The sequence below is a fragment of the Schistocerca serialis genome, chromosome 3, assembly GCF_023864345.2.
Source record: "Schistocerca serialis cubense isolate TAMUIC-IGC-003099 chromosome 3, iqSchSeri2.2, whole genome shotgun sequence".
Taxonomy (NCBI): domain Eukaryota; kingdom Metazoa; phylum Arthropoda; class Insecta; order Orthoptera; family Acrididae; genus Schistocerca; species Schistocerca serialis.
The window spans coordinates 810,247,658-810,272,644 of NC_064640.1; the positions used below are offsets into that span (position 1 = coordinate 810,247,658).

The window sequence follows — 24,987 nt, forward strand, 5'->3', positions numbered from 1 at the left end:
TGGAGGGCGCCACGAACTTGTAAGTCATTTTCAGCCAGGTGTCCGAACACTTTCGATCACATAGTGTATCTGTTGAGAGGCCAGAGAGAAGTGTGGCTCCTGATATGGGGGAGCAGCCTTTTCAGCAGTAGCAGGGGGAACAGTGTGGATGATGTACTCACTTGCTCTTATAACATCGGCCAAAACAGCCTTGCCATGCTGGTACTGAGAAAGAGCAAGAGTAAGATACAGCAGTAATTTTCCTCGAGGATATGCAGTTCTACTGTGTGATTAAATGATGCCAATTCTCTTGGATAAAATATTCCGGAGGTAAAACTGTCCCCAACTCGTGTTTTCGGATGGGGCCTACTCAGGAGGATGTAGTCATCGGGAGAAACATATCTAGCGGTCTACGGATCGGAGCGTGGAATGTTAGAGCCCTTAATTACACAGGTAGGTTAGAAAATTTAGAAAGGGAAATGGATAGTTGGAAGTTACATATAGTGGGAATTAGTGAAGCTCCGTGGCAGCAGTAACTGGACTTCTGGTCAGGTGAATACAGAGTTATAAATACAAAATCAAATAGGGGTAATGCAGGGGTAGGTTTAATAGTTCAAATGGCTCTAGCACTATGGGACTTAAGATCTGAGGTCATCAGTCCCCTAGAACTTAGAACTACTTAAACCTAACTAACCTGAGGACATCACACACATCCATGCCCAAGGCAGGATTCGAACCTGCGACCGTAGCAGCCGCGTGGTTCCGGACTGAAGCTCCTAGAACCGCTCGGTCACCGCGGCCGCTTTAACTGTTGTGGGGGTTCGAAATCGATAACAGAAAAAGGAAGAGAAGAAGAAATGAAAGAGGATACTGCCTAGTAGAATTTTGCACAGAGCGTAATTTAAGCTTGGCTAACACTTAGTTTAAGAATCATGAAAAAAGGTTGTATACGTGGAAGAGATCAGGAGGCACAGGAAGGTTTGGGATTGAGTGTATGATGGTAAGACAGAGATTTCGGAACCAGATTTTAAATGGTAAGAAATTTCCGGGGGACACCGACGACAATTTATTGATTACCAACTGTAGATTAAAACTAAAGAAATTGCAGGAAATTAAGGAGATGGGACCTGGATAAGTTGAAAGAACCAGAGGTTGTTCAGAGTTTTAGAGGGAGTATTAGCCAACGATTGTCTAGAGCAAGGGAGATGAAAACTATAGAAGACGGGTAGGTAGGGGGTTAGTGTTTAACGTCCCGTCGACAACGAGGTCATTAGAGACGGAGCGCAAGCTCGGGTTAGGGGGGGATTGGCAAGGAAATCGGCCGTGCCCTTTCAAAGGAACCATCCCGGCATTTGCCTGAAACGATTTAGGGAAATCACGGAAAACCTAAATCAGGATGGTTGGAGACGTATAGAAGACGAATGAGTAGCTTTGAGAGATGAAATAGTGAAAGCAGCAGAGGATCAAATAGATAAAAGACAAGGCCTAATGGAAATCCTTGGATAACATAGGGGATACTGAATTTAACTGAGGAAAGGAGAAAATATAAAAATACAGTAAATGAAGCTGACGAAAGGGAGTACAAACTTCTAAAAACCGAGGTTGACGGAAAGTGGAAAACGGCTAAGCAGGAATGGCTGGAGAACAAATGTAATGATTTAGAAGCATATTTCACTAGGGGAATGATAGATACCGCCTACAGGAAAATTAAAGAGGCTTCTCGAGAAATGAGAAGCAAATGTTTCAAGAGCTCAAATCCTAAGCAAAGAAGGGAAAGGTGATAGGTGGAAGGAGTATATAGAGGGCCCACGTAAGTGATATGAACTTGAAGACAATGTTACGGAAATGGAAGATGTCGTAGCTGAAGGTGAGATGGGAGACATGATACTGCGAGAAGAATTTGACAAAGCGCTGAAAGATCTAAGTCGAAATAAGGCTCCGGGAGTAGACGACATTCTGTCACAAATACTGGTACGGAAGATGTGTGAGATACGCGAAATACCCTCAGACTTCAAGAAGAATGTAATAATTCTAATTCCAAAGAAAGCAACTGTGAGAGATCCACCAACTTGAAAAAGTAACCAGCCTTTAAGCCAGAACAGTAGGAACCACTGACAAGTCGCAGTGGGAGGAATATTTTCAGGGAAGGTTGAAAAGAGACCGACAGCAAGCAGGGACGAGCACGACGACGTACACAGCCACTATGCTAATGAATGTTCGACTCAACTGAAATGGAGCCGTATTCTCCTTATAGATAATCCATGCGATGGATCATAAAAACTGCAACCACAGATGGAACGATCGAGAAAGCGTGCAGTATTGGATGGTTGGCGATTACAGACGTATGAAATAGCAGAAACGGCGTACCATTAGCAAGAGTTAGGCACATTTTATATACGGAATTAGCTACGAGGAAGCTTTGTGCATAATGGATCAAAATTTGTAGAAAGTTGATCACGTCAAAACAAATTTCTCAATGACATTAGGGCAGTTTCAAAAAGAATCAAACCATTCTTCTGAGCTAATTTGACACTCTGGATGAGGCATGTGTCCATCACAACACACCAGGAACGAAATACCACAAAATCAGGGGATGAAATCCGCCGAGCCTGCACCAAAAATTTGATTTCAACTCCTGTAAAAGCATTGTTTAGTGTTCCCAGTGTGCAAAATGGATTATTCATATTGATTACTTCTCAAAGAATAAAAAAAGGCAAATATTATCCAGTATTTTGGACAATCTATATAGGACTAGTGGCATGGATAGCGGGCCGTGCACATACCCACATGGTAATTTTGGCAGTGGGTAAGCTGAAGGGATTTGTAGTACATTTGCGGAACATCCACATCCATTTGTCAGATTCGCCACTTGCTGACTTCGACATGTTCTTGCATTTAAAGAATTTGTGGCAGGAAAACGTACTGAGTCCAATGAACAAATTATGGCACCCGTAGACGCAATTTATGAAGACTTTCTAAAATCACCCTTCAAAGATTTAATCTTGTCATTACAGAAAATACTGAATGACGTGCACGAACCTGAACGGAGGATAAGTCGAATAATAAGTATGTTTTGATGAATGAAGACGTTTTTCGCTGCCACGCTGCGAAATTTTCATCTTTCAGTTGTATGTGAGCGGAAAAAGTATGTTATACAGGAACGTGGGACTAATTCCTAAGGTTGGCGTTTCTATTACTAGATTGTTTTAACACCTACATATATTATTAGCAAGAATGTAAAGAAAGTGTTACCGGTTATATGTTCATGGTCGATTTTCTTTTTCAGAATATTTTCCGTATGCACACTGCAGAAGAGCTAAGAAACACTACTTCGGTACAAGCAAGCGTTGCATGAGTCCTGTACATTGCAGAGCGTAAGGTGGAACTAATTCTGTCAAAAACATGTGTAAACTGAGGCGGTAAACTTATTACTGACACCCAATAAAAATATATCATTATTTATAAATGCCAGTGTCAGAAAGAATTTGATCGACATTTTGATACTGAAAATGAGCTCCTTGCAAACCAAACTGATAAGTATAATACAATATGTTGAAAACTGTACCTCTTCGCAATTCTGGAAAAGTGTTTGGTGCTCATTCGAACTGAGAAGGTCTTTCCTTTCGCTAAGGGGAAGCAGGAACCTACTAACTCCAAACTGCAGCACGCCGGCGAAGTGCTGCTCTTTGTACATAAGTTGATAAACTGCTTGCCGCCTGGCGTCCTCTTGATTTAGTGGTTCGATCTGGAACAGAAACAGAATTTGTCACTTGCGTTCTGAAAACAAAAGGATCACATAAAAAATTTCAAAGATCAAAATGAGTTCGTTATCTACGGTAGCTAAAGTGGCAACTTAGACGGAACATCTTCTGAGAGAGAAAGTACTTTATGAGAAACAGCAGGGTGAAGAGTAAGACCCGTGAACCACCCTGGTGACACAGAAGTTAGTAGGAATTGTACAAACAAAGCACTTATTCTCTGTGACTTTTCAAGTATGATTGGTAATTATGGTGGAAGAATGAAAGCTTCCACCCAGTCGGACCCAGAAAATTTGCTGCGTCAATGACTGTATCCCACAAGAGTTGAAAACTACAGTACGTGTACTGCACTTGGTATTTATTTTTAAATTTCAAGGCAGGCTTAAATTTTTGAGAATATCCAGATTCGATTTGTATTTTTATGCTCAAATATACAAGACTGAGGGGCTGGTCCTATAAGCGAATAAAATTTCTGTTGGTGGCTGGAGTGTACGTAATTTTGTACCTTGAAGTCACATTCTGATTTATTTATTTCATATATCAGGACACTTTTGATTGGTCTGTGAATATATTCCCAGACTGCCCTCCTGCTACAACTTCGTCATCAAAGGAAAGATCGTGTATGTTATTTTTCTGAAAATGATATGGAGTCTGTCATGTATTTTTACATTTTATTTGTTAATATATTGTTTATTGTAGGCGAACTGAGGGGCACAGCCAAGAATTTGCGTAGCCAGATACGAGAAACTACACTCAACTCAATCACTATAACACATGGAAGGCAGTAAATTCTGCTCGATGTAATAAATGCTGCTCACGATTCGATCCGGATGTTGCACACCAAGTCCCAAGATATGTCGCTCTGTACGTTGTGCTATACGAGAACATTATTCTGTTCACTATGGTCGGTGTTTGTAATTTCTGGTAATGCTTTCAGTACCTGTAGTTTCTGATTTCCAAAAAAGTACTTTTCAGTTTCCTAAATAAAATAAAATCTAGAACATAAAGCTTTACGCTACTATTCCCCATGCTTCATGTCATTCTCTGACGTGATCTAATGACTTTAATCTCAGAGACAGTATAAAAAATGCAATATCTTTCGTTTGGACTTCGTATCACGGTATAGGCGGGACTAGAATCAGAAAGACGGTCTTGTTTAATCAAGGAGCTTCTTTGTTTCCTTACCTTTTTCCATGCAAATAGTAAGCTGTCGCACACGGAAGTCTATTTTGTCTTGGTAGCTTCAATTGTGTAACGTAATATGTCATTCAGTCATAAGAAAAGTAGATTCATTAACAGTTTGCACGCAGAGCTGGTAACGTTAGTTTTGCAAGCAAATTTCCATGCATCAAACAAACCTAGTAACTGCTGTGATGGCAAAAAAAATGGCAAAATGGTTTCAAAATTTAATAATTCACTAACAAGGTAGCATTCCCAAGTGTAATTAAATGAACTTGATGAAACTTAGCGGGTCGTTAGAGGGGGCGAAATAGTGCAATTCGTATTTTTTTGTATGCGCTCAATTGCGCTTTTAAGAGGTTAAACACATCCCGAAATGTAATTTGGGATAACAAAAGTTGATGTATAAATAATGTTCTTGAGAACTGTGTAATCAACTTGTGTAATAATTTGTAATTTTGCAAAATACCCCACAACAATTAATTAATTTTGAAAAATGCGAACTTTTGTTATAACATAAATTGAAGAAACTTTCAAGCCACATACATCCCTGTGTAATAAAGCTGGTTTCTGAAATACCAGTTCTGGCAAATATGGTGTACACAGTGTGCTGTGGGAGAATTTTCAACATACCTAATTAAAATAACCAAACATTTATTATTATTCTAACTATTTAATTTACTTATATTTTTTATGTTTTAAATTGTCATTTTACGTTTTACATTCATGTTTCTTTTATTTTTTAATTTACAGTTTCACAAACGTGTGTTTTGTTAGTTGAAAATAATAATTAATTCACCATTTTGATAGAAAATAAGTACAATAATGACAGTCTGTAAGAAAATGCTTAAAACATGGCGTATTTTTGCACCACGCACATAAAGTGAACGAAATTCCTTCACGTAATATAAAAGACGGGGAAGACAATATAAAATAAAATTCAGTAGGATTTCAAACTATCACGGGTGATCCTCTAAATATACTGATTGTATCAGGCACATTTCATTACATTAGTAAGCCTTAGCGAAGAGAAATGATTATGTACTCTTGACTGCAGCTTGATTATATTGTTTTTCGAGGGCAGATTAACATCATAATCATGCAACAGAACTAGATCTGAAAGTCTTCTTCCAACATCGAAAGCCGTATACGTAGCGCGGCTGTACCTATGCCGCCCCTTTGGGATCACCAGACGAGGAAGTTCCTTGTGCTCAGATATGGTGCTCTAAACGGTTCTTTCACAATGACCACCGCAGGAATCTAACAATAACAGATGTTTCTCCCTTACTGGGAAAGGAATCGACCTTCAAATATCTTTTGAACTGGTCAGGCGTTTGTTTACCCGATTTCGATGTGTCACAAGGCCTTCTGGGGCTTCAAAATCAGATTCTCAAATTCTCGGTCCAAACTCACCATTACTTTCCTTTAAAACTATGAGAAGACGGGGGTAAGTGAAAAAAATCGTTTTGAGCTTCGTACTCGAGGACACGAAACATCTGATGCTCCCAAAGGGCTCGATGGCACAGGTAAAGCCGTGGAACGCATACGGCTTTCGGTGTTGGACGAACTTCGTGAGAAGAGTTTCAGATTTAGTTCTGTCGCATGATAATGATGTCAGTCTCGACTTGAGAAACAATACAGTCAAGCTGCACTAGTACGTAAGCAATTCTCTTTGCAAAGGCTTATCAATGTACTGAAGTATGACTGACAAAATGAAGATATTTAGATGATCACCCGTGACAGTTTGAAATCGTGCTGAATGTTGTTTTATATTGTCGTCTCCGTCGTGTATGTTAAGCGAAGAAATTTCGTTCATTTCGCGTGCCTGGTGCCAAAAACGTTACGTTTTAAGTATTTCACCGGCCGCTGTGGCCGAGCGGTTCTAGGCGCTACAGTCTGGAACCGCGCGACCGCTACGGTCGCAGGTTCGAATCCTGCCTCGGGCATGGATGTGTGTGATGTCCTTAGGTTAGTTAGGTTTAAGTAGTTCTAAATTCTAGGGGACTGATGACCTCAACAGTTAAGTCCCATAGTTGCTCAGAGCCATTTTTTAAGCATTTCCCTACAGTATGTGATTATTGTAATTATTTTCTATCATAATAATGAGTTACTTATTATTTTTAATTAAGAAAATACACTTATGTGACTGTAAACAAATAAACAAATGAACTTTGAATGTAAACTGTAAAATAACAGCTTAAAACATAAAACAAAAATAAATAAAATAAAGAATTAGAATAGTAATGAATGTTTAGACATTTTAATCAGGTACGTTGAAAGTACTCCGACAGCACTTTGTGTACAGCTTATTTTCTGAAAATGGTATTTCAGAAACCAGCTTTATTATACAGGGATGTATGTGGCTTGAAATCGTCTTTAATTTATGTTGTAACGAAGGTTTCTATTTTTCTAAATTAATTAACGGTGGGGACGGGGTAGAGGATGTATTTTGCAAAATTTCAGATTATTACACAAGTTGATTATACAGTTTTCAAGAACATTAATTACGTATCAACTTTTATATAGAAACATTTTTATATACCATCGTTTTGAAGCGAAGCCACAACAGAGATCGCCGTGCTAGCCGTCCGCAGACGTCTCATTGCCCGTCTGTGTACTTCCGTTGCTACAAACAAGCTCATTTCCTACTTCAAAGTATTTGACGTCGCTGTGCAATCCTGCTGGGCAGAGTGCAAAATATGTCAGTTCTCTCGGGTGCTAGCCGTGTGGGGCCACTGAAATCATACAAGGCGTTGAGTACCGCATGACTATCGTCGGATCTCGACAAGCGCGAGCAGCTATACAGTGGCATAGTAAATCACAGTCTCAACAGGCCACAATGCAGCCGCTGTCGAATTACGTGTGACATTAAACCATTCTCCTACCTACAGGAGGCATTGCGCGTCAAAAACAACCTACATGCAAATGCCGTTTTTGAATGAGAAACTCACTGCGTTATCTTTCCTCGCATACAGGAATTAAATGGCGTCATTCCTACTTGATTTGTGTGTTTGCGTTGAAATGGTAATTGTTGCATACGAAAGCTTGTAGTACACTTCATGGCAGCTTGTTGTTTGTTGTATGCCACCCTCATGATATTGAAATTTAAATGGCCACCAGCCGGCCGAAGTGGTCGCGCGGTTCTGGCGCTGCAGTCTGGAACCGCGGGACCGCTACGGTCGCAGGTTCGAATCCTGCCTCGGGCATGGATGTGTGTGATGTCCTTAGGTTAGTTAGGTTTAACTAGTTCTAAGTTCTAGGGGACTAATGACCTCAGCAGTTGAGTCCCATAGTGCTCAGAGCCATTTGAACCATTTTTTAAATGGCCACCAGTCTGGATGAATGACGAAGAGAAAGTGAAACCCGGTGCTGCGCCGGCACGTAGCCTACTCACTCAAAGATCATCCAGGGGCACCGAGCTTAACAGCTCACACCATAGGTAAACAAATACCAATAGCTCACAAGTCCTGACCTTATGAGTCGTTGTTTGAGAGACGCGAAGGTAAGAGGAAGTACGAGGAGAGCCCTCTCTGCTGCAGAAGAGGAGATTTTTATGATTAAAGCATCTTCGTAGCTCAAGCAAGAGTCTTATAAAAGCGTGCCAGTAACAGTACTGTTACTACAACTAACTTGTGACTTCGCAATGCTGTCAAATAACAGAAGGAGGTTGGCAGCTGCAAAACATTGGTATGATCCATAAAGGAGATTGATTTTCACTTAAGGGGAGGTTTACTATCTTTTGGTTCAAAAAAACGATTTTTTTAAATTGCATTTTTGGATCCACAAAAGTGTTTAGCATCCACCCATGCAACGGTTTTTCCGAATACGGAACGAAAATGTTTGTTATTCGTGGTTGAAAAAAAAAATGCACCTGCCTGAAATCGGCCTTGTTCACGCACCAGTTTCTTCTTTCGGAGGACGAGTTATTGTACCGGTGCTCGGGAGGAAACACACAAAATTCAAATGGAAGTTTGAACGCGTGTGTTTGGAAGTTACCCCCTAGCATTTGTATTCTGGCGCGAAAACTGTTGAGATTGCGACTTTCTTGGCAGTGAGCAGTTTCAACGAAGGGTATTCAGCAATTCTGAAGACCATGACAACGATGGACGTCACCCTGGGACTCTATTCGACGCAGTTCGCCAAGCATTCGGAGGGCCACCGGATTCAAGCGGCCGAAAACCGCTTGTCACCGGCCGTACGAGCGGCTCTGTATCAGCGCAGGATGGCCCAGATAGAGCAGAACGCCCTCTATGAGGAAGAGGAAGGACTAGTTTATGGACCCGGAATAGCAGATTGAAAGTAAGTTGCATAATATTGCATCTACATGTAGTACAAACTTCAAAGGCATTTTTCTCGAAACGCTTTTTTTTCATCGCGCGGTATGGTAACTTTAAGTCCACTGAACCTATTGGCATGATTCTTTGTTTCCGATGAAGTTAACTAAATTGTCTAAGAGTTGTGCCACTTTCATTCCGATCCACTAACTATAAATATTTTTACTTGGCCGAGGAAGTCGTAAAATCGATGAAAAAAACCCTATTTTTTTTCAAATGGCCGCAATTTTGTTTCTCATGGTTCAAATAACTTAAGCGAGGTTCAACTCCTAATGACTCTTATATAATTTGCTATCGTCGACTCAATTTTGATTTCAGACGAGCCGGCTGACCTGTGACATACCGCGCGTGGAGGTCTACATCGAAATTTTGTTTCGTTCCGACGGCACTTTCGCCTATGCTCTTCGACATTTCCAGACGAAAAAATTCCAGTTTGTAGAGAAAATATCAATAAACATTTTGACCAAATTTGATATTGATATCTATAACACATCCTGAGAAAACAATTCTAAAAGAACATGCTTTTTTGGGCCAAAGATAGTAAACCTCCCCTTAAGACATTCACCATCTTTCTAGAAATATAAGAGTGCGTGCTGAAAAGTAATACCTTCGACTGTTTTGAAATGAAAACTCTTAAAATCTCATAAATAAAACAAATCTTATTCAAATTTTACATCGTTGTTCTTCAAGTCTTAATAGTCATTTCTCAACATAATCACCTAGGCGACGAACGAGAGGCCATTTTGTTGACACTATCACAGTAGATTGTTTGACTTTGTTGACAGAGCCACAATCTCACCTCTACTTGTACCTCTTAATCACTATCAGAGTGAAGTTTTCGAAGGTGTTCTTTAAGTTTTGGAAGCAGATGCATATCGGATGGGACCCATTATGGACTTTATGGAGTATGATCGATGACAGTGAACCAAAGGCTCGGGTTGTTGCAGATGTCGCAGCGCTCGGGTGTTGTCTGGCATTGTGATGGCGAAGGAGAGGGTGCTTCATGGGTGGACGATTAGAAACTCAATTACAGCACGCTGTTTCTCACGCAACGACTCAGTTACGTTACACATCGCCACGTTACACGCTACAATTCGGAGCTCTCTAGCGGCAGAAGGTTGCAACTTGCTTCAGCGAAGCAGGAAAGTCGACCGAGTATGCATGACACGTTATACGTAGCTCAACCGATACTGAGAACAGAATAGAAAATTCAGAGGCATTGCTTTTCAACATTCCGTCATAGTATTTTATTAATTGTTTAAATTAATTATTTTGGGAATTATTTTACGAATTCTCGACTGTTGTTTGAGAGACACGAAGGTAAGACAAAGTACGAGGAGAGCCCTCTCTGCTGCAGAAGAGGAGATTGATCGAATCTTCGCTGAACCGCAAAGACGTCGCTCACGGATACTAAACGTACCAATGCACACGCACCTTCAGCCAGTGCGGAGAAGTCGATGGAGCAAGGAGGACATGTGAAATAGTCTTCGGAAGAAGGCTCTGTTTATGCTTTCAGCTATGAGTGCAGTTGATCTAGAAATGCGTGATACTCATTTTGTGATTTCCCTTAAATCTCCCGTCGGAGGTTCGAGTTCTCCCTCGGGCATGGTATGTGTGTGTGTCCTTAGCGTAAGCTAGTTTAAGTTAGATTAAGTAGTGTGTAGGCCTAGGGACCGATGACCTCAGCAATTTGGCCCTATAGTACCTTACCACAAATAAATAAAAAAAACCTTAAATCATTCTTTGTTGAGCTGTCGATGTTGTTCGACGTAATAATTGCTGGTAAGGGACATGACATAGATTTATTTAACCCAAGCGGTAATGCGTACGTAATGAGTAACAGGTCTTCCTCCAGTATTGATGTGCGTAATTTTGACCGGAACTCCTCTGGGAGTGAGTGATTTTCAAGAATTTGTATCAGTAGACAACGTAGCCGTTCACAACTGAAAGGGATGAGGTTACTTTTGCTTCATAAACATAAAATCACTCAAACAGAGTAAAGTCTGCTGAACCTGACGGGATACCAATTCGATTCTGCACAGAGTACACGAAATAACTTGCCCCCCTTCTAACACCCGTGTACCGCAAGTCTCTAGAGGAACGGAAGGATCCAGCTGATTGGAAAAGAGCACAGGTAGTCCCAGTTTTCAAGAAGGGTCGTCGAGCAGATGAGCGAAACTATATGCCTATATCTCTGACATCGATCTGTTGTAGAGTTTTAGAAAATGTTTTTTGCTCGCGTATCATGTCACTTCTGGAAACCCAGAATCTACTCTGTAGGAATCAACATGGACTCCGGAAACAGCGATCGTGTGAGACCCAACTCGCTTTATTTGTTCATGAGACCCAGTAAATATTAGATACAGGCTCCCAGGTAGACGCCATTTTCCTTGACATCCGGAAGGCGTTCGATACATTTCCGTACTGTTGCCTGATAAACAAAGTAAGAGCCTACGGAATATCAGACTAGCTGTGTGCTGGATTGAAGAGTTTTTATCAAACAGAACACAGCATGTTGTTCTCAATGGAGAGACGTCTTCAGACGTTAAAGTAACCTCTGGCGTGCCACAGGGGAGTGTTATGGGACCATTGCTTTTCATTTGGTGGTGGTCATTGGGATGTATAAGGGGACTAAACAGCGAAGGTCATCAGTCCCCATTGCTTTTCACAATATATATAAATGACCTAGTAGATAGTGTCGGAAGTTCCATGCGGCTTTTCGCGGATGATGCTGTAGTATACAGAGAAGTTGCAGCATTAGAAAATTGCAGCGAAATGCAGGAAGATCTGCAGCGGATAGGCACTTGGTGCAGGGAGTGGCAACTGACCCTTAACATAGACAAATGTAATGTATTGCGAATACATAGAAAGAAGGGTCCTTTATTGTATGATTATATGATAGCGGAACAAACACTGGTAGCAGTCACTTCTGTAAAATATCTGGGAGTATGCGTACGGAACGATTTGAAGTGGAATGATCATATAAAATTAACTGTCGGTAAGGCGGGTGCCAGGTTGAGATTAATTGGGAGAGTCCTTAGAAAATGTAGTCCATCAACAAAGGAGGTGGCTTACAAAACACTCGTTCGACCTATACTTGAGTATTGCTCATCAGTGTGGGATCCGTACCAGGTCGGGTTGACAGAGGAGATAGAGAAGATCCAAAGAAGAGCAGCGCGTTTCGTCACAGTGTTATTTGGTAAGCGTGATAGCGTTACGGAGATGTTTAGCAAACTCATGTGGCAGACTCTGCAAGAGGGGCGCTCTGCATCGCGGTGTAGCTTGCTGTCCAGGTTTCGAGAGTGCATTTCTGGATGAGGTATCGAATATATTGCTTCCCCCTACTTATACCTCCCGAGGAGATCACGAATGTAAAATTAGAGAGATTCGAGCGCGCACGGATGCTTTCCGGTAGTCGTTCTCCCGCGAACCATACGCGACTGGAACATGAAAGGGAGGCAATGACAGTGGCACGTAAAGTGCCCTCCACCACACACCGTTGGGTGGCTTGCGGAATGTAAATGTAGATGTAGATGTAGATGAAAACGTGGTGGAATAAAATGTTATTCCAGCGTAATATTGTAGGGTAGAAATTCCAAAAGGTATTATTATTCACAGATGATATCTCTGTCAACCATGATGGTGTTTTGTACTGCTGCAGTAGCCATGCCTGCAGTGATGGAAAGCCATACGCTACGCTCGTCTCGTATTACCAAAAACGATTCTGTGTGTGCTTGTAGGCTGTAGATGTGCAGTTGTACACAACCAAAATGGTTGTTATGAGCTTATTTCGTTGTTATAAGGTGCGAGTTGTTTATGTTAATAAAAAATCGATATTCATTGCCGATCATTAGCTACCGATCTCAGAGTGTTTAGTTTAGGATCTTCTAAAAAATATATAAAATCTTACTATAAAATTTGGTGACACGTTTTATAGATGCGCTCATTTGCATTATTATTAAATTTGTCTCTGTAGGAATACACTAGTAAACAAGAACGCTAAATTAAAAATCAAGCGCGTGCCTGAAGCGGTGACTCCCGCTATTCGTATCACCATCATTTAGTAATGTGTCCAAAGGTAACTTTCATGTTGATTGTTATAATGCAGGACGTATCAACTAACGTAGGTTCACACACCTATACAATTACATATTTTGACGATTACGTGATGGCCATATGAGAACTTGGCTCACGCTACGTGCTCAGGCAGCTATCACAGCTGAAGAGTCAGTAACACAGTAACGAGCCTTTTGCAGCTTGTGCACTTTAATGACGATGAGTATTGTTACTGCCACACAACGCTAAGGGGGTACCTTATGACACGCCGGACTTGGAGGGGTACTCACGACATACAGGGTGACTCAGTTGCCCCTATCGCTGTCATTTTATGAAACTCACAATTTTATAGCTGGCCTTCATAAACGACGCGTCAGATTTTCATATTCTCTCGCTCACTAACCGCAAACGATTTGTCCTAAAGATAAAATGAGCAGGACTGCTTTGTAGGAAATTTCGTTAGTTAAATTTTGTACAGGGATATGTTTTCGCTAGAGGCCCCAACATCCGAATTATTCGAGAAAAACGTACAAAAGTGACCTACAAATGTACCTCCATCTCACACTCATCCACGAGCAGTCAGGATTTCTATTATGCTGTTGATGGCACTCCCTCCTCCCACTGTACCAAAGATTTCGGCTACACTAACTATTCCCGATATTGGTATCTATTTATTGGGCTAATAGGCCACCCGCATACTCGACTTCTCCATTAACATTATTAATTTAAACGTGCCCGTGAGGGTAATGAACGAAGAACGACTTTCGTAAACGCTACGCTAAAACTACACTAACGGTCATTAAAATTGCTACACCACGAAGATGAAGTGCTACAGACGCGAAAAATAACCGGCAGGAAGAAGATGCTGTGATATGCAAATGATTGGGTTTTCAGAGCATTCACACCTACAACGTGCCGATATGAGGAAAGTTTCCAACCGATTTCTCATGCACAAACACCAGCTGACCGGCGTTGCCTGGTGAAACGTTGTTGTGATGCCTCGTGTAAGGAGGAGAAATGCGTACCATCACGTTTCCGACTTTGATAAAGGTCGGATGGTAGCCTATCGCGATTGCGGTTTATCGTATCGCGACATTGCTGCTCGCGTTGGTCGAGATCCAATTACTATTAGCAGAATATGGAATCGGTGAGTTCAGGAGGGTAATACGGAACGCCGTCCTGGATCCCAACGGCGTCGTATCACTAGCAGTCGAGATGACAGGCATCTTATCCGCATAGCTGTAACGGATCGTGCAGCCACGTCTCGATCCCTGAGTCAACAGATGGAGACGTTTGCAAGACAACAACCATCTGCACGAACAGTTCGACGACGTTTGCAGCAGCATGTACTATCAGCTCGGAGACGATGGCTGCGGTTACCCTTGACGCCGCATCACATACAGGAGCGCCTGCGATGGTGCACTCAACGACGAACCTGGGTGCACGAATGGCAAAACGTCATTTTTTCAGATGAACCCAGGTTCTGTTTACAGCATCATGATCGTCGGATCCGTGTTTGGCGACATCGCGGTGAACGCACATTGGAAGCGTGTATTCGTCATCGCCATACTGGCGTATACACGGCGTGATGGTATGGGGTGCAATTGATTACACGTTTAGGTCACCTCTTGTTCGCATTGACGGCACTTTGAACAGAGGACGTTACATTTCAGATGTGTTACGACCCGTGGCTCTACCCTTCATTCGATCCCTGCGAAACCCTACATTTCAGCAGGATAATGCACGACCGCATGTTGCAGGTCCTGTAGGGGTCTTTTTGGATACAGAAAATGTTCGAATGCTGCCCTGGCCAGCACATTCTCCAGATCTCTCACCAACTGAAAACGTCTTGTCAATGGTGGCCGAGCAACTGGCTCGTCACAATACGCCAGTCACTACTCTTGATGAACTGTGGTATCGTGTTGAAGCTGCATCGGCAGCTGTACCTGTACACGTCATCTAAGCTCTGTTTGACTGTTGGTTGTTCTGGGTACTGATTTCTCAGGATATATGCACCCAAATTGCGTGGAAACGTAATCACATGTCAGTTCTAGTATAATATATTTGTCCAATGAATACCCGTTTATCATCTGCATTTCTTCATGGTGTAGCAATTTTAATGGCCAGTAGTGTAATTACGTGTATTGCAATCCATTGTATCGGGCCGGTACAGAAAGTTTCTAATACGATTAATATTAAAACACAGTTCTAGGTTGCAAAGTTTTCTTTACTTCCAAATGACGTGATGATGCGCTGCCCAGCTAAAACGCATTTGTGAGCCAATAAAAAAGCCCACATGCAATGGAAATATCTTAGACGTGGTAACTACATGTAGGACGGATCTTATAGACAATGTCAGTATAGAAACAGACATTAATGATGTCATTATAGCAACTATAGTTAAGAAATTTAATAAATCAGTCATAAAGTGCAGTAGTGTGTTTCTGCTACATAGTGGAGATAAGTAGTTGTTAACATCTCACTTAAAGGATGAATTCACGTCACTTAGTTCCAATAAGATGGAGGTAGAGGGGTTACGGGCAAATTTAAAGCAGATTCTAAATCTTGGTCTGGAGAGTTATGTGCCTAGAAAGTGGATTAAGGATGGAAAAGATCCACCATGGTTTAATAGTGAAATTCGGAAGATGCTGAGGAAGCAGAGGCTGTTGCATTCTCAGTTCAAAAGAGAATGCACAAATGACGACAAGCAAAGATTCGCCCGTCTGTGAAAAGGTCTATGTGCGAAGCATAGAACAACTACCACCGTCATACCTTAGCAAAAGATCTGTCAGAGAACTCTCGAAAATTCTGGTCCTATGTAAAGTTGCTAAACGCGTCTGAGGCTCCCATTCGGTCCCCTGTTAACCAGGGTGGTGTGGCAGTTGAACACAGCAAAACAAAAGCCAAAATTTTTAAATTTCACGCAGGAGAATCGTACAAACATGCCGTCATTTGACCATCGGCAGATTTTCGTATGGACGACATACTAATAAGTATCCCTGGTGTAGAGAAACAGCTGAAAGATACGAACGCAAGTTCCCAGAACTTTTTACGTGGATTGTCTAAGCCTTATGAGACAGATGGCTGAAACGGCTATTCTCTGGCCGGTGGTATCGCTAGCTGTCTCTCTGCTGCGTGCTGGGCTCTTCTTCAGGTGGCTCCTAAACACCTTCAGAAACGAATCCGTATTAGAAGCAAGTAAGTACATTCTTTTTTGTTTGTTTGTTTGTTCTAGTACTTCTTTTCATTTGATATTCTTTCTGTGACATGTTCTTGAGCACTGTTCGTGTGTTTGGGATCTGTCAGGTTGAAGGAGGACATCGAAGCAGTTCAGAGACTGGTAATACAAACTCTGAACCAAATAGCAACAACACATATTGCAGGAAGCTTTCGCAAGTTGAGAGCTGCGCAGGCTACAAGTAACGCAACTAAATGTGGAAAAATGTAAGTTAGTGCGGATGAGTAGAAAAAACAAAGCTGTAATGTTCGGATACAGCATTAGTAGTGTACTGTTTGACACAGTCACGTCGTTTGAACATTTGGGCGTAACGCTGGAAAGCGATATGAAATGGAACTAGCATGTGAGGATTGAAGCAGGAAAGGCGAATAGTCGACTTCGGTTTACTGGGAGAATTATAAGGAAGCGAGGTTCATCTGTAAAGGCGACCGCGCATAGGAATCTGTTTAATAATTAATTTTTATTATATACACTTACTGTTGAATTCCATTCAATAAATTTTTATCTTTATTATTACATTATTGTAGTTAAGCATTTAAAAAATACTGCTGTGTAGAGAATTTTCAATGTATTGAATGTATAATACACCCTGCCATAGACGCACAGGAGGCCAGGTTTTCAGAATACAATAAATAATTTCTGGGATGGCTACTTCGAAAAAGACATGGACGATATCTGCATCTATGTAGACACTTCGCAAGCCACAGAACGGTGCGTGCTGGAGGTTACATCGTTCCACCATTAGCCATTTCCTTTCCCGTTCAACTCGCAAACAGGGGGAGGGGAAAACGACTATCTATATGCCTCAGTATGAGCCCTACGTTCTTGTATCTTCTCTTCACGGCCCTTACACGCTCTGTGTTGGCGGCAGTCAGCTACCGGTAACAAATCTAGCAGCAAAGCTCTTGTTTCAAACTTTGCCAGTATTGCTGCATTTGTGAGCTGCCTAGGCTTTGATAAGTACACTACTGACCATTAAAATTGCTACACCAAGAAGAAATGCAGATGATAAAGGGGTATTCATTGGACAAATATATTATACTAGAACTGACATGTGATTACATTTTCACGCAGTTTGGGTGCATCATCCTGAGAAATGAGTACCCAGAACAACCACCTCTGGTCGTAATAACGGCCTTGATACCCTTGGGAATTGAGTCAAATAGAGCTTGGATGGCGTGTACAGGTACAGCTGCCCATGCAGCTTCAACACGATACCACAGTTCATCAAGAGTAGTGACTGGCGTATTGTGACGAGCCAGTTGCTCGGCCACCATTGACCAGGCGTTTTCAATTGGTGAGAGATCTGGAGAATGTGCTGGCAAGGGCAGCAGTCGAACATTTTCTGTATCCAAAAAGGCCCCTACAGGACCTGCGACATGCGGTCGTGCATTATCCTGCTGAAATGTAGGGTTTCGCAGGGATCGAATGAACGGTAGAGCCACGGGTCGTAACACATCTGAAATGTAACGTCCTCTGTTCAAAGTGCCGTCAATGCGAACAAGAGGTGACCGAGACGTGTAACCAATGGCACCCCATACCATCACGCCGGGTAATACGCCAGTATGGCGATGACGAATACACGCTTCCAATGTGCGTTCACCGCGATGTCGCCAAACACGGATGCGACCATCATCATGCTGTAAACAGAACCTGGATTCATCCGAAAAAAATGACGTTTTGCCAGGTTCGTCGTTGAGTACACCATCGCAGACGCTCCTGTCTGTGGTGCAGCGTGAAGGGTAACCGCAGCCATCGTCTCCGAGCTGACAGTCCATGCTGCTGCAAACGTCGTCGAACTGTTCGTGCAGATGGTTGCTGTCTTGCATACGTCCCCATCCACGATCGAGACGTGGCTGCACGATCCGTTACAGCCATGCGGATAAGATAACCTGTCATCTCGACTGTTAGTGATACAAGGCCGTTGAGATCCAGCACGGCGTTCCGTGTTACCCTCCTGAACCCACCGATTCCATATTCTGCTAACAGTCATTGGATCTCGACCAACGCAAGCAGCAATGTCGCGATACGATAAACCGCAATCGCGATAGGCTACAGTCCGACCTTTATCAAAGTCGGAAACGTGATGGTACGCATTTCTCCTCCTTATTCGAGGCATCACAACAACGTGTCACCAGGCAACGCCGGTCAACTGCTGTTTGTGTATGAGAAATCGGTTGGAAACTTTCCTCATGTCAGCACTTTGTAGGTGTCGCCACCGGCGCCAACCTTGTGTGAATGCTCTGGAAAGCTAATCATTTGCATATCACAGCATCTTCTTCCTGTCGGTTAAATTTCGCGCCTGTAGCAGGTCATCTTCGTGGTGTAGCAATTTTAATGGCCAGTGGTGTAGTTTGGCCAAGAAATTATCAGTCTTACAAACAGCTTTCAGGTGCCTTTGCTTTCAAATATTAATTCCGAAGTCAGTTTTTAATTACTATCACCAGATGATTGGGATTCATGATTGTACTTCATGCACAGTGATTTTAATTGGTTGAGAAAAGATATTGTATTTGTCAACACTTGGTGTCTGAATCCAATTAATTTGAGTCAAAAATTCACGTCCATTTTAAAGATTATTCCTATTCGAACTATCCTACAACTGCTTTGATGATGAGAACCTCTCTTAATTTGAAACAAATATCATCAGGTAGTTTTAGACCTCTGAATTGTGTGCTCACAGTGTCGGCGTTCCGGAGGTAAAGAGGTGCCACTACCTGGAACATTATTGATTAACCAAGGGAAGATAACTTTAATTTCCGGTTTATATCAATATTTATATTAACTTTTCTTACTGATAAATTGAAATTCTCTTGCTTCTGGATGTAGCAGAGAGATTGTTCTACTTTTTTAGTATCATTGTGTGGAGTGATAATTTAACACGCTACTAATTTGGTAGTGGAATTTATCGTGTTCCGAGTTCGGGAGAAACTGAGTAGGTGTTTTCAGCCTGCACTGTCAAAGATCTTTTATCTCAAGTGGGTAAACCTGGATTGGAAAACATTTCTGGATGTGTGTCCTTATGCACTGTTTTCATCCTTATCCTCCCAGGGATTCGTTCCTGAAAAAAATCACACTATGCACTGTGAGGAGATTTCCGGTTAATATGTGACTTTGAAAGTCTCGAGCTACCAAAACTCCACACAGATGTCATATAAAACGTATACTCTAAGACAAAAAAAGATGCACTCCGAACGAATTATGCGAATGGAACGGAAATCGATAGAAGTGGTGTACATGTACAGACAAATGATCAGAATTACAGAAAATCTGAATGATTTAAGCAAGAAAAAGAGCATCTCAAACTGAGCAACTCAATAATGCGTTGGTTCACCTCTTGCCCTTATACAAGCAGGTACTCGGCTTGGCACTGATGGATAGAGTTGCTGTATGTCCTCCTCAGGCAAATGTCATAGTATGTTTATCTATAAAGAACTGAGATGACTTGATGTTTCACCGAGTCGCTCAGTGACAGGACAATTAATTACGTTTACAGTTTTAAACGTTGATGTGATTTATATGTGCAGAAAAACAAATGATTATAGTTTCAGAAAAAATGGATGATTTATTGAAAAGAAAGTACTTCACAGACTGAGCAAGTCATAAACGCGTTAGTCCACCTCTGGCCTTTGGGTAAGCAATTATTCGGCTTGATGCTGATTGTTAGAGCTGTTGGATGTCCTTCTGAAGAGTATTGTGCCCAATTCTGTCCAACAGACGCGTTAGATCGTCAAAATTCCGAGATGTTTGGAGGCCCTGCCCACAATGCTCCAAACATTCTCAAGTGGGGAGAGATCCGGCGGCCTTGTTGCCCAAGATAGGCTTTGGCAAGCGTGAAGACAAGCCGAGAAACTCTCACCGTATGCGGGTGGGCATCGTCTTGCTGAAATGTAAGCCCAAGATGGCTTGCCATGTCTAGCAAGAAAACGAGTCGACGTACAGCTGTGCTGTAAGGGTACCGCGGATGACAAATCACCCCTGGTTGTCGGGCCGTACGGCAGGCGACAGTCATACTATATCCCACTGATATCTCGGCTCCTCGAGACACGTCTTCGGTGGTCATCAGGACTCAGTTCGAATCGGTACTCATCAATGAAGACAATTCTACTCCAGTCAATGAGATTCCAGGACGCAACGTGTCTGTAGACGTCCTTAACGGCCGTCCGCGGTGGCCATACGGTTCTAGGCCCTTCATTCTGGAACCGCGTGATCGCCACGGTCGCAGGTTCGAATCCTGCCTCGGTCATGGATGTGTGTGCTGTCCTTAGGTTAGTTAGTTTTAAGTAGTTCTAAGTCTAGGGGACTGATGACCTCAGATGTTAAGTCCCATAGTGCTCAGAGCCATTTGAACCATCTGAACGTCCCAGACAGCGGTGGGATACCAACCTCACTGCCGCCGGCCATATGGCCCGACAACAAGGAGTGATGGTGTTGAGTGCCATTTCTATTCATAGTAGGACCCCTTTGGTTGTCATCCGCCCTCACAGCACAGAGGTACGTCTACGATATTCTATGCACCGTTTTGTTGCCCTTCATAGCAAGCCATCTTGGGCTTACATTTCAGCAATATAATACCCGCACAGGGTGAGCGTTTCTTCTGCTTGTCTTAGCGTGTACCAAAGCCTACCTTGGCCAGCTAGGTAGCCGGATCTCTCCCCAACTGCAAATGTGTGGAGCATTATGGGCAGGGCCCTTCAACCATCTTTGATTTTGACGATATAATGAGACAATTGGACAAAATTTGGCACGATTTCCCTGAGAAGGACGTCCAATAACAATGAATGTCAAGCCGAATAATTACTTGCCTAAGGGCCAGAGGTGGAGTAAAGCGTTTTTGACTTGCACAAAAAAATGGTTCAGTGCACTATGGGACTTAACTTCTGAGGTCATCAGTCCCCTAGAACTTAGAACTAATTAAACCTAACTAACCTAAGGACATCACATACATCCACGCCTGAGGCAGGATTTTAACCTGCGACCGTAGCGGTCGTGCGGTTCAAGACTATAGCGCCTAGAACCGCTCGGCCACCTCGGCCGGCTGACTTGCACAGTTTGTAAGGTCTTACTCTTGAATAAATCATCCAACTTTCCTGAAATTGTAATCATTCGTTTTTCTGCGCATGTAAATCACACCAACGTTAAAATTGTAAACGTAGTTAATTGTAGAGTTATTGAGAGACTCAGCGAAACATCGAGTCGTCACAGCTCTTTTTAGATGAACATGCTATGGCATTTGCCTCTAGCGATTTACAGAAACCACGGAAAACTTAAGCGTGAGGGGCAATCCTCGGCAATGAGAGTCTAGTGCCGTAAGCACTGCATCGCCACGCTGGTTAAAAGAAAATGAGTGGTGTTACCTTACGTCTCGAATTAGCAACTTATTTGTTGTAGCGAGAAGTATGTGAAGTGGCTAGGAGACGCACCTCAGAACTAAAGGTGACTTGCGGCAGGTGCAGGCGGCGGCGGCTGAGGTCCAGCGACGCGGAGGTGGCGCCGGAGCAGTCGGTGGCCGGCCTGGCGGGTGCCGTTGCGGGGGCGGGAGAGGGGACGGCGGCGGCGCCCGATGCGGGGGCGGGGAAGCCGCTGGCTGCCCCAGACCCGGACACCAGCCCGTTCGGGGACACGCGCCGGTACACTTCCAGGTTCAGCGTGTTCCCACACGACCTGTGGGCAGGCAGGCACAGCGTTACTTTGCTGTACTCTTTGCAGACGCCTGTGCTATGGAATATGTAGAAAGTAATGTCAACAGATTTGTTGTGTAAATAGTTCCGCGTAGTCAGCGTGTACACAACATTCCCACTAGAGCGCGCCCCGCTAAGCACAACAGCGCAGGCGCAGTGCTCGTCCGTCTCCGCACTACGAGATGGCGCTGCCTTAGAGACGGACGAAATTCTGCTTCCGCCGATCCGCGTATTAATATGTAACGCAGCCAATGAGATTGCTGCTAACGTAGAACCTTTTCTCCTCGCGGATCACACTCGGGCAGTGATACATGAACGCGCGAGGTATTATAACGAGTGCACAGACCTCCGATTAGTCAGTCTACATTTGTCTGTACCAGTCTATAGTCAAGTTTCAGTCTGCGCCTAATAAGATTACCATATTCGTGTGCATAGCCATGAAGATAAATGTATAGACACTTTTGTCAAGTATCAGAGATATATGTGAGAATAAGATTAACGTACCTATACCAAAGGAACTTCAGATTGTCAATTGTAAATAGCATCCAGAACCAAGTTAAGTAATTTTTATGCTTGTTATTATTTTAATAAATGTGTGTGAAAATTAATCAAGTTCTGTTTAAAGTTGGTTACCGTCAATCTGCTACTCTAAGCGTGCAAGTGGCATTTCTATCGTCTGACCTAACGGCAGAAGATAAACACGCCACGATAAGACCACGAGACATATTGCTGACACTCGCCTACTTCGTTAGAGTGACAAGTCAAATAATCTGATGGTGTGTGTACCGAAGGTCTTACAGTACGCACACCACAAGATTGTTTCTCGTTAATGGGCTACGACAGATCAAATCACAGCCCTCAGTTTTGCTATTATTCTTTTAATTTATGGACACAGTTTCCAACAACTTTTCAGCCCTTTATGATAGACTAATATTAATTTTGCGTTCCTGTAATTTTTTTTTTTGCCTCACACGTCGTGAAATGAATCACAATCATCGAGATGGGGAGAAGGTGAAGTAATGAATTAGAATTTCTGCCAAGGCCAGAACTTGAAACCGAGCTTAGTGCTTCGTGAGCAGATGTGCTGCCCACTACACCATCTCGGCAACGTGGCTAACACAGCTGCCGAGACTACCCTTCTCCCATGCCCTTCCTAACACAAACATTATACGTACAAAGCTGGGATACTGTTCCAATATCTGAGAGACTCGGTAATACTGACGATATAAGAGGGGAAAATGGGCTGAGATCTGAATTGAAGTTTGTGTTATGGAGGGCATTCGACTAGAGTAGTCTCTGCAGCTGTGTCAGCTGTGAAGCAAAGATGATATAGTGGATAGCCTATCTGCTTCGGAAGTGGGAGACCCACGTTCAAGTCCTGGCCTTGGTACAAACTTTAATTCATTACTTCCGCTTCTAACCTTATCGAAGATAAAGCTGAGACTCAATGTCTCTTCAGGAAAATATAATTATATTAGAATTAAATTCAGTACTGCTGGAAAATACAGTTGTCATCACCTCCCTGAGACTGCGAGCATGTTGAATGTTTTTTCGGCTCGTGTGTGGAAGATGACAAGTAAACCTACAATAAGCTATATTCCGAGAGACAGTGGCTTTGAAAATATGTGTTTCATGGCATCATAAATGTTCTGTATTGAGAATGGGATTTCACTAGGTCCGTTTCACTATGAACAGAAGTAGTTCACAGCATGTTCTGAGATATTGCCAGTGAAGGATTCTTCAACATATGACGCGGAGTTCAATTCATTTATGAATCGTAATATCCACATGCATAGAACCCCCATATCTTTATGGGAATGTTTAAATATCATAGAATTTTGTACGGAGCTGGTTCGTGGTTTTAATCTCTCCTACGTGAAATAAAAGCAAAAACCAAATAGCAATAGACTTTCAGAGTATTCCGTAACCAGAAATGGTACAATATAGGATTCTATCATGCGTCTAATGTTATTTCTAATACATATAAACTTCCTTCAACTTCCCTCGCATGTTATAATAATTGTTTCTGGTGTTAGTTCCAGAAGCGTCTGCAGAGACCTCCTCAGAAACCTTGGGATTTTGAGAATTTCTTCACGCTAAATATGTTCGTTTATATCCTTTGTTGCTACTAAAATTTTCTTTCTCTTAAAGAATAGCGGATATGTGAATATAACACAAGAACCAAATACAAACCTGCAGATACTTCAAGGGGTTAACAAACTTCCAAAAAATATTAAAAGTCTTATGAGTAATGTTGTGGAATTCACGATGAATTAAACAATTTCCTGAAGTGTATCTTCTTCTCCTTCATTAAAGAATGTCTCCACTGAAATTCTTAAAATAAATGTTATATGTTAATTTATAATTAATATTATCTCTATGGTACAATAATATTTCTTAACACTAAATCATTTCGTTGCATTGCATTTAAATGAAATCTAAATCCTAACTTCTTTCCACATCCTAGAGACCCCTCTCCATGGGGTCCATGTAAGACGACTAATGAAATATATCATGTTAGCATACGTCCAAACAAATGAAATGCGATTTACAATACAAAAAAATAGAGATTAAGGTCTAATACTCTGTGTAACAATTCATGTTAAATAAAGACAACACTAAACACAAGCTTCGTATACGACTGAAAGCTGAGAGGATACAAGCGAAATTCGCCATACGTTCCAGAAATCGTTTTGGGCTTGAATGCTGGGACACAAAAAATTAGAGTCTTCCAGCATAACAACATAAATCTTCAATGATTG

At 42.2% G+C, this 24,987-nt stretch overlaps 1 protein-coding gene across 1 annotated transcript in view; it reads right to left on the minus strand.

Moving 5' to 3' along the window:
* The window catches only part of LOC126470665 (uncharacterized), a 1,059,339-nt gene that overhangs the window by 440,381 nt on the left and 593,971 nt on the right, over positions 1 to 24,987 (minus strand). The window contains exons 7-8 of the mRNA XM_050098659.1: positions 21,968 to 22,208; positions 3,545 to 3,724 (exon numbers count right to left, since the gene is read on the minus strand). Coding sequence (XP_049954616.1) covers positions 3,545 to 3,724; positions 21,968 to 22,208 — 421 coding nt within the window. The remainder of the gene's footprint in view (positions 1 to 3,544; positions 3,725 to 21,967; positions 22,209 to 24,987) is intronic.